This window comes from Arachis duranensis, unplaced genomic scaffold, assembly GCF_000817695.3.
Source record: "Arachis duranensis cultivar V14167 unplaced genomic scaffold, aradu.V14167.gnm2.J7QH unplaced_Scaffold_165934, whole genome shotgun sequence".
In the NCBI taxonomy this organism is placed as follows: domain Eukaryota; kingdom Viridiplantae; phylum Streptophyta; class Magnoliopsida; order Fabales; family Fabaceae; genus Arachis; species Arachis duranensis.
The window spans coordinates 1,400,396-1,410,876 of NW_026264258.1; the positions used below are offsets into that span (position 1 = coordinate 1,400,396).

The following is a 10,481-nucleotide window of genomic DNA, read 5'->3' on the forward strand; positions in this document are numbered from 1 at the left end:
ACCACAAGTGCCAGCTATGTGTCTCAGAGTTATCTGGAGAAAGCAATAATGAAACGGAATCAACCCACATGATAAAGGAAGAAGACAACGCATTTGAAGGTCACATGATGAAAGAGGAGGACAGCACATCTGAAGCATCTCTCAACATTATTGCATAGTGACGTAAGCGCTTAGGTCATAGAGCACCAACAATGTAGCTAGTGCAAGATAATAAACAATGACGTAAGCAATGACGTCATAAGAAGGGTAAGGATGGGAATTGTCCATCAGACCAACCATTATAAATAGGTTGCTTAGGCAATTGTAGAAGGCATCAAACCATAGAAAGCAGGAGGCTAAGAGTACTCATATGCTAGGAGAGCAAGGAGGAAGCGGCCGAGGCGATTCTATAGTTTGAAGAAGAATTCCCTTAGGAAAAACCAATTCTAAACTCCCATCTGGAGTTAGTATCTACAATCTCCCCTCTGGAGATAAAAACATCTTATGTAAAATATTCCAAATAAAGGAAGTTTTTCTCCAGAAAGGTACGCCTTTATCTTAATCTCATAGTTATGAATTATTTAGAAAGTTTAGAATTAACGGAAGAATCTGATTATTATAGATTATCTGCCTTATTAGATAATGAAAAACAGGCTGTTCTAAAACCAGAATTAAATCTCAAATCAAACGAAAATTTTAATAAACAAAATCTTTTAAAAGAAGTTTTTAATAGAAAAAATATAATATACTATGGAAAAATTCAACTTGAAGCCCCTATAAAGATAAAATCTGCTAATGGAGAACTTGAAATAGTCCTGATAAATGATGAAGAATTGAGTAAACAGATTGAGAAAATTAAGGATCAACAAAAAAGATCTAAAATTGGATGGATTCATATTAGTACTATACAAGTCTTAATCAAATCTACATATATGAAAGGAATTAATTCACCAATAAGCTTAGCAATCTGTGACAAAAGAATTACTGATGACCCAATAGATCAAATAATTAGAATTGTTCATGGAAACCTGGCAAACGTAAATGTTAAATTCAATGCCCATCTTGGATATGCTATACATTTATCAACTGAAAACCTTGGAAGATCTATAAGTTTGGCTTATAAATTTCACAGAAAGAATCTAATGGAACAAGACGATGAACCATTTTCAATTACATACGCAATAAATTATGCTTTAACAAATAGCCATCATAGTATAATATTTAAAAACAAAGAAAGAATTTATGTTGATGAATTATTTCAGAAAATTGTAAAAACAAAAATACCAAAATATAAAGTTATTGAAAACCCAGTTCTATTATTAAAAGAACCATCAGAAAAATTAGTTTCATCGAATTTCCAAATAAGAGAATCCAAAATTAATAGCCCTTTAAGTTTATCTAAGTTAAAGATTAAAGAAGAAAATTCTGAAATAAAAGAATTAACAAAAAAGGTAGAAAAATTAAATGAAACCCTAAACACTAAGTTATGACAATAAATAAAGAGAAAATATATGTAACCTATCAAGACAAGAAACAAGAGCTCTTTGAAAGAGAAAATCGGTTAAATTATTTACAGTTTTCTGAAATAAATCAAAGAGCATTTGAAGCTCTAAAAATAATCTATGACAAATTGAAAGGAGAAGTTGAAGAGTTAGAAAAATTAATAGAATCTCTAGAAAATAGTGATGAATCGATGATAGAGTTTGCAGAAATTTTAAAATAAATAATGAAGCATAAAAAGATTGAAAAACCAGAAAATAAAATTAAAAGAAATAGGACGAGAAAATTAAAAGGTAAAATAAAGGAGTATAAAAGGGAATTAAATAATCTTCAGTTAGAAATTAATGACCTTATAATAAAAAGGATAGAAATAAGAACAAATATAAACAAGTTGGAGCTAAACTTAAAAAATTTATAAATGCCTAAAACACCATATTATGACCTAAAAGAATTAAAGCTGTTAAAAGAAAAAATGGAGAATGAAATTGAAAAATTAAACAGACATTTAGAAACAGGAGAAAGCGTAGAAATAAAAGAAGTTATTGAGGATTTGAGAAGTTATATTAAAGAAAAAGACAAACAGATAAAAGATTTTATATACAATAATCCATACAAAAAGGAATATTATAAACTAAAACAAGATTGAAAAGTTATAAACTGGTAAAAATGATCAATACTTTCAAAGAAAAATTTGAAGAGCTAATAGAAATTTCGAAAAAGAAATTAAAAGAAAAAATCGAAATTAAAAATTTGATATCAGAGCCAAGTTAACGATTAAGGGTAACACTTTTTCTTTAAGCAACACTTTTAGTGACACGCTTTCAGTTACCAAATGTCCATAATTAATTGGTAACCTTTTTTGTAGTTACCATAGGTACAATAAGATAATAGGTACAATAGAAGGCACCTATATTATAATTTGTGCCAAATGATTATGTATTTTATACATATGCACGCATGTATAAGAAGGATAGTTGATATGATGAAGTTGCTGGAAAATTTGGACTTCATTCTAAGTCTACTAATTCTCAATGAAATTAATTATTTTCTCATAACTATATATTAATGGTTCCATCAATTCTCATCTTAGATATAAAAAATTTAAATTTTGAACCAATTACTTTACTTATCGAAATATTTATAAGAAATAAAAAAATTTACCATTTTTGACATAAAGACGACTCATTTTTAAAGTCATTATACTCTTTATTAATTAAACAATTTTTAATTTTTATTTATTATATTAATAATTTACATTTAAAAATATAAAAATTCAAAATTTGTTAATTTATTTGTTACTTCGAATATTGTACTTCTTATTTTTTTTTATAATATATTAGTATTTGTCGGTATTTAAAGATAAAAAATATTATGTACATACTAAAAATTAATTATTAAATTATATTTTTTATGTATATTTAAAATAAGTAAAAAATAAGGAATGGGTAATGATTAATAAGAATATGGAAGCAGAAAGAGTAATGGCGAATGGGCTTCAATGTTTCTTAGTCATGGAAGCTCAATTGTACCTGAAACACAAAAGAAGGGTTAATACTAGTCATCAAATGTTTTCGAACAATTTTCACACACTCTGGATTCTGAAATTCGTACAAATTCCTTTCATGTTTGCTTCTCTTCGTACGCACTCCAATCAACCCTAAGTCCACATTTTTCTCCACCCTCTGCCGCCGTGACTTCGACTTTCTTCACCGCCACTGCCGCCTGAAGCTCTGCTCTGTTCAACTGGAGCAATAATTCAGGTTTCCGCTCTCAACATTGTGTTTAATTTCTAACTTGATTTTGTATCTTTACTTGTCAACGTAGAGTTATGGTGTGATTTGTGTTTGGAAGTTGATTTAGGGTTTCATCAATGGGTTCTTGGATTTGTCAATTGCATAGGATTTTTCCAATTAAGAATTTAAGCAATTAAAAAAAAAAAACAACATAAAACTAAATTGAAAAGTGAAAATTAAGCTGCTCTCTGTTAATATGTGTTGCAATTTGTTGCATAAACTAAATTGCAGATTCTGAGGGGTATTTCTACTATAATAACTTGATCATTAACATGGATTTATGCTTTGTTGAATGTCATAATAGATATTGCTTTCTCAAATTTTGCAGGTACAACTTGAACCTTAATTTGGTTAGAGGTGTAGATTGATGGCTCAGTTTGAAATAAAATCTGGTGCATTGGTTACTTTGCAAGAGCTAAACCATTCGTCGCCATTTTTCAAGCAAGGAGCGTCGCTCAGAGTAACCGGAAAGTGAGTGGTACAACTCTAATTGTACTTCTTGTAGGAATTTTCACCATAGTAATGACAGGACATATTTCAGATGATGTTGAAATTCCATGCCATTTGAGTTTTGCCATAGTTTCATTGATCTTGGATCTCTTGTTCCTAAAACTATATTGCCTTGGTTATTGTGTAGCATCAAATTTGAGGATGTGAGTAATGTAGCATTATTTTTGGATTAATAAAAATTGATGTATGATTAGCATTTTGTATATATTTTAAAATCTCACCACCGGCAATGATGGTAGCAAATAATCGTTAAGCTTCCTACAGGTTGCAGGAATACACATTAGAGACAGCCATAGCAACAATCGTTGATGGTAGTGATTTCTTGAAAGTTAATACCGAACATCTGAGGGATCTTACCTTCAAAGTTGGTTCTATCTACCAATTCATTGGTGAGCTTCAAATCCGATCCGAGAATAATGAGGTATGCTCTTCTTAAAAATGGATAAGCACATTGAACACATTCACCATAGAATGCGCGATTGAGAATGTTGTTCTTTGTTTCTTGGTGCAGGGGGTTTTGCAGGCTCGTGTCGGTAGAAACGTTGATGGAATCGATCTCAATCTTTATCATCAGTCACTGCTGCTTCTAAGACAGTTTCAGGCCAACCATCTCAACAATCCAGCAAGTTAACTTTTGTAGGATATTTGCTGGCACAAACTGTCATAAATCACTAATTTAAATGTAACTTTTTTTCCCTCTTAAAATGATGTAAGGTTGTTCCTTGAAATATATTCATGTCAATATTTTTGTCACTTTGAGATACTTATGTAAGAGCATTTCTATGTGATTTCAAGAGAATGGTATGAACATTGTATATTCTGCAGTGTTCATCATGTGAACAGAAATTTTCACAAGGTTCATCACTTTTGGTAGCTCAATGGCACATGCTGTGCATCAGATCAAAGGGTGTTTTAACCTTCAAATGGGAAAAAAATTTCAAGTTATCAACAAAGTGAATTAATATTTTTTTAAAAAATAATTGGAAATAATTATGACCAACCTCAATCGTTACTGAAAGGATTAAAGGAATATGTTTTTTTTTTATAATTTGTTTAAATATTCAAACTATTGTTCTCTGCAGTGCTACATATTCCATAACTATTCCAATACCAAAGTTCCTATTTTCATGGCTTGATTTTGTTGACAAACCTCTTGCTTTTTCAAATGCTGTAGCATATATACATTATTCTCTTTTTAAGACATAGCAAAGAAATGCATGGCGTGTCTCGTAGAGTGCAACAATTTTTGGTCCCAAAACCTCACAAAAAAGAATCTTTCTATTACACAGACCTCTTGAACCTTTGTAAAACCACCAATTGCATAAAACAGACGCATGCGCAGATTGTTGTTAATGGCCACGAACAAAACCCATTTGTCACAACTAAGCTAGTAGACAGGTATACCCAATTAAACTCCAACCTTGAATATGCACGCAAGGTGTTTGACACTTTGTCCGAAAGAGATGTTTTCTGTTGGAACGTGCTCATCAAGGGATATGCCAACATGGGTCCTTTTGTTGAGGCCATAAAGGTTTATGATGAGATGCACACGAGTGGCACCACCCCGAATCGCTATACTTATCCTTTTGCACTCAAGGCATGTGCTGCTGAGAGGGATTTCCATAAGGGTAGAGTGATTCATGGGCATGTTGTGAAGTGTGGGTTGGACTTGGACCTGTTCGTTGCCAATGGCCTCATTGCGTTTTATGCGAAGTGTCAGGAAGTTGAAGTGTCTAGAAGAGTGTTTGATAAGATGCCTCAACGCGACATTGTTAGTTGGAATTCAATGATCTCAGGGTATGCCACAAATGGATATGTGGATGATGCAATCTTGCTGTTCTATGACATGTTGAGGGACGGTGATATCAGTGCTCCGGATAATGCCACCTTTGTGACTATTCTCCCTGCATTTGCTCAGGCTGCGGATGTTCAAGCCGGATATTGGATTCATTCTTATATTGTCAAGATAGGGATGAATCTTGATGCTGCTATAGCTAGTGGTCTTATATCATTGTACTCAAATTGTGGCTACATTCGCATGGCAAGAGCAATCTTTGACCAGGTTTCTGATAGAAACGTCATTGTGTGGAATGCCATAATTAGATGCTATGGAATGCATGGTCTTGCGGAGGAAGCACTCAGCATGTTTCAGCAATTAGTTGAGTCAAGCGTGAAGCCGGATGGTGTTTTGTTTTTGTGCTTGTTATCTGCTTGCAGTCATGCAGGTTTGCTCAAACAAGGCTGGCACCTTTTTCTGTCCATGGAAACCTATGGTGTCAAGAAAAGCGAGGCGCATTATGCTTGCATTGTGGATCTATTAGGCAGAGCTGGGGATTTGAATAAAGCATTGGAGATTATCCAAACTATGCCTATTCAACCGGGGAAAAATGTTTATGGTGCCTTACTCGGTGCTTCTAGAATACACAAAAACATGGAGCTTGCTGAATTTGCCGCAGAGAAATTGTTAGTTTTGGACCCCAACAATGCAGGGCGCTATGTGATTCTAGCACAGATGTACGAAGATGCAGGAAGATGGGAGGATGCAGCTAGAGTGAGGAAAATAATCAAGGAGAAAGAAATCAAGAAGCCAATTGGGTATAGTTCTGTGGAGCTTGAATCAGGTCACCAAAAATTTGGGGTAAATGATGAAACACACCCATTTACAACACAAATATTTGAAACTCTGCTAAGTTTAGATAGGATCATGGGGAAAGAAGCTAGCATTCATTGGGATTCCATTTTAGTGGAAAACAGTGTATGCTAGCACTTTTATGTGATTCTTTTCCAAGCTGATTACTGGAATAATTTACGAAATAACAACAATTTACATGCCTAGCTTTAACATTTTTATGAATGTTAGTTTTATAGTTGAGCTTTTGTTCTCAGATCTCACATGAAAGTTTTAGTTGAAGCTTATATTTGCTTGATCAAGTGCATATCACTTAGTTACGAAAGTTCAAACCAAAACTTGCTTGAAAGTTAAGGCTGCAATAAACGAATAAAAGCACTTTAAAGATGAAATTCTGCAACTCATGATTCAACTAAACCTCTTTACAAACCAAATTCCACTCTACAGACCTATAAAATTATACTAAACAAGTATCAACATTTTCTTTTTCAATAAACTTTGCATCTGGCAATCAGAAATATCATAAAAACCCATGATAGCATTTAACTTCAAGGATAATTGTAATAAAGTTGACACACACACATATATATATATTAACACCTTTTAGTAATTGTAACATCAAAATCTCTCAGTGACCCTCTACCACCTTTAAACTTCTTCATGGCACCCAATGATGGTGCTGCTATTACCTGTGAATTTTCTTGTGCCTTCTCTTCTAACACAAACCCTTTATTCCCACCACTTTGCTTTTGACCCTTGAAGATCCAAAGAAGAACCTTGCCCTTCTTTTCTTCACATGGAACATCATCATTCCTTTTGGTTATAATAGTCTCTTCAACACTTTTCTGTTTGAGGGCCATTCTCTTCTTCTTGCACTTAACTTCTCCCATGCATGATACCTTAGGAGATGATGGTTCATTATTTGACCTAAAGCTTGCACTCCTATGCTTTCTTCTAACTTCCTTTGGAACTATTGAAACCTTGAATCCATGGTGTGATCTACAACCCCTTTTGGATACACTATTGTTGGGACTCATTGTTGGATTTTGAAGTGCCATTGAAGCTACTACAGGTTGTGTAAGAAAAAACTTGAACAACTTGTTCTTCAATTTGGAGATTTTCTCCATCATCATGAAGAGTGGCTACAGAATTTTGACATTAACACAGATTTTGAGAATTACAAGTTTTTTTTTTTTGGGTTAATGATTATGCAAGAGATATAGATAAGAATTAATAAGGCATGTATATAGAGAATTTTTGGAGTAATTGAAAGTGATATTTGAATTTTTGAATATTTGCTAATAAGAAACTGAATAGGGAGGTATTATTAAGAAATAATTTGGTTGACATTAATCAAGGGATGGTGGCGTACTATATAGATTTATTGGGAATTTTCAAAGAGTTGGGAAGAACAGAGAAGGAGCACATGCATCAAGAAAAGATAAAGAAGTATATATATCATTGAATTTTATTTTTTTTTCCTAAAGGATTGATTTGATTGTAAATGGAATTATTTGCTTTAAATGTTACAAATTAAAAGTTCATTTGACTTTCAATATCTTATTTATCTTGAGTATTTATTAGAAATTAAATTCGAATTTGATTTGAGTCTATGGAATTTAATTACGTTTTAATTTTTGTTATAAATAATTTGACTACAATTTTAAAATCGTGATCTGGTAATTTTATCATTCAATGCAGCACTTGTTTGAGATTAAGAAAATGAAGTTTATTTGTAAATTGTAATGCAATCCGGTCGGTTCTTTCCCTTTTCTAAATATAAACTTTGATTTTAAATTAAAATCAGCTACCTTATCTTATACATATATATTATTTAACTCATTTTTAATATATATTGTATAATTAGTTAAATACGTGACTAATTTTGTATGTATTCATAATATAGTTATATTTGTCTAAATTAAATTCAATTTTAATGATTTTGTATTCTATCAAAAGTTATATATATATAGCTATATATATACAAAAAGTTAGTTACTATATAAAATATATATTAAAATATAAAATACACATTAAAAATAAATTAAAAATATATATTTTTATATAAATACATGATACTAAATTTGGGGCTAGTGGTTAATTTTTAACATGTACATAACATTTTTGATTATAATTTACATAAAATGTTACCCCATTTATATGGGGAATGACATTGTGTTTGATATAATTAAAATAACGACTATGTTATGCGCACACCAAAATCAATCACCAAAATTAATTACTAGTATAAAATGTATGTTAAAATATAAATATATATTAAAAATAAATTAAACTACACATATATTTATATATAAATATATTAGTAACTAATTTTCGTATCGAATAAATTCTCCACAAAACAAAATAGATTTTTTAACAAATAGATGGTATTATCTTAAAATAAAAAGGTTGAAAGCTTAAATGTCTTGTTTTAGACAATGGGACTTTATCCATTATAAAAATGGACAAGGTTAGGTTGGATCTTTATACTCTATAAATCAATTTAATTTTTTTAACCTAGTAATTTAACAATATATTTTAACCTATATTTTTAAATATTAATAATTGATTTATCATTCTAAATTTTCATGTTTAAAGTTTTTACACTGTAATTTCATATTATCCTATGTAAAAAAATTATCAAAAATGGTTTACACCTCAAAATAATTATTAAAATCAGCTATCAATGTATTTATATATAAATACATATATAGTTTAATTTATTTTGAGAAATACTAGGAGGTTAGTAAATTTTGTGATTTATAGCCATTAATTAATTATTATTAGTATTTTTAATGATTTGGGATTATATCCAATAATGTGAGATTACTAATTTTCTTTTAATGGTTAAGTGTTAGTCAAATTTTAATAAAAATACTAATTCCTTAAACTTTTTTTATTTTTAATATATATTTATATTTTAATATAAATTTTATACCAATAACTAATTTTGACTAAAATTCTTATATATAAATAATTTTAATATGAAATACAAAAATATTTTATTATTTTAGTGTTTTACATAGTTATAGTAATATAACATAAAATGTTATTGACATTTTGTAATAAATATTTTTTTATAATTATAAAAAAACAAAATGTTACTGATATCTTATAATAAAAATATTCTTTTAATTATTAAAACATAAAACGTGACTGACATTTTATTAAAAAATATTATTTTAATTAAAAAAAACACAAAACATCATTGATATTTTATAAATGATCATAATAATATTTAACATACTGATTCATGATAAAAAACTTCACCTCTAATAATATAATATTTAAAAAAATTTCACTAATTTTAGTGAACATATAACAAAATTTTTTAAAAAATTATAGCAATTTAGTGTCTCAAATCTCAATTATAGCAATTTAGTAGGGCCAATGCTACGGTGCTGAACAAAAAAATTTTCAGCAAGTGCGGAAGATGCGTGGCCTCTTAAAACGCTTGACGCCTGGCAGTGTGGTGTTAATACGCGCAGACAGAGACTCAGAAGGGACAGAAATTGTTGGGGAGTGAGTTAATTAGAGAGGTTAGATTATAAGTTAATAAAGGTGAGTAATATGTTGGGCTTTTTGGTAATGCTGGAGGTTGCATTTTTGGTAGCCAAAGGTTATATGTAGTACTATTGATGAATATGAAAAAAGTTACGAGAAGTTTTAATTTGTTGGTTAAAATAGCTCTTATATGCAGGAATTGACAAAAAAAAATGTTTATAATTCCATACTAAAACAAGTATGTATTTTAAGAATATAAAATTATATGATAAGAATTTATTATCTATTATATTCTATTATGTTATATATTTTTAATTTTACATGTCACATGTTACTTTTTTTTATTATAATTGGAATTAAATCTTTCTCTCCAAAATTAAAGAATTATCCTCTCTTTCTTATTAATTTTACAACCAAAATATGCCACATGTCATTCCCTTACTATAATTGAAATTAAATCTTTCCTTCAAAATTAAAGAATGCGTCCCTCCTCTCTATACTAATTTTATAACTAAAATGTGCCACATGCCACTCTCTCATTGCAATTAAAACCAAATCTTTTCTTC

General features: G+C 30.0%; 3 protein-coding genes across 3 annotated transcripts; 2 read left to right on the plus strand and 1 right to left on the minus strand.

The window, feature by feature from the left end:
- Window positions 1–2,943: 2,943 nt before the first annotated feature.
- On the plus strand, window positions 2,944–4,535 carry LOC127743957 (CST complex subunit TEN1-like). The gene is made up of 4 exons (XM_052256213.1): window positions 2,944–3,239; window positions 3,601–3,743; window positions 4,047–4,203; window positions 4,294–4,535. The coding sequence occupies exons 2-4, from the start codon at window positions 3,640–3,642 to the stop codon at window positions 4,411–4,413; spliced, it is 381 nt and encodes a 126-aa protein (XP_052112173.1). The 5' UTR covers window positions 2,944–3,239; window positions 3,601–3,639; the 3' UTR covers window positions 4,414–4,535.
- Window positions 4,536–4,893: 358 nt separating this feature from the next.
- LOC127743955 (pentatricopeptide repeat-containing protein At3g46790, chloroplastic-like) lies at window positions 4,894–6,634 on the plus strand. Its single transcript, XM_052256210.1, has one exon. The coding sequence runs from the start codon at window positions 4,996–4,998 to the stop codon at window positions 6,544–6,546; it is 1,551 nt and encodes a 516-aa protein (XP_052112170.1). The 5' UTR covers window positions 4,894–4,995; the 3' UTR covers window positions 6,547–6,634.
- Window positions 6,635–6,929: 295 nt separating this feature from the next.
- LOC127743968 (uncharacterized protein At1g76070-like) lies at window positions 6,930–7,759 on the minus strand. Its single transcript, XM_052256230.1, has one exon. The coding sequence runs from the start codon at window positions 7,542–7,544 to the stop codon at window positions 7,005–7,007; it is 540 nt and encodes a 179-aa protein (XP_052112190.1). The 5' UTR covers window positions 7,545–7,759; the 3' UTR covers window positions 6,930–7,004.
- Between the last annotated feature and the right edge of the window lie 2,722 nt (window positions 7,760–10,481).

Coding starts and splice junctions, on each gene's coding strand:
- LOC127743957 (XM_052256213.1), top strand. CDS start 3,640: ATGGCTCAGTTTGAAATAAAATCTGGTGCATTGGTTACTTTGCAAGAG. Junction 3,744..4,046: donor TCGCTCAGAGTAACCGGAAA/GTGAGTGGTACA, acceptor AGCTTCCTACAG/GTTGCAGGAATACACATTAG. Junction 4,204..4,293: donor TCCGATCCGAGAATAATGAG/GTATGCTCTTCT, acceptor TTCTTGGTGCAG/GGGGTTTTGCAGGCTCGTGT.
- LOC127743955 (XM_052256210.1), top strand. CDS start 4,996: ATGCATGGCGTGTCTCGTAGAGTGCAACAATTTTTGGTCCCAAAACCT.
- LOC127743968 (XM_052256230.1), bottom strand. CDS start 7,544: ATGATGATGGAGAAAATCTCCAAATTGAAGAACAAGTTGTTCAAGTTT.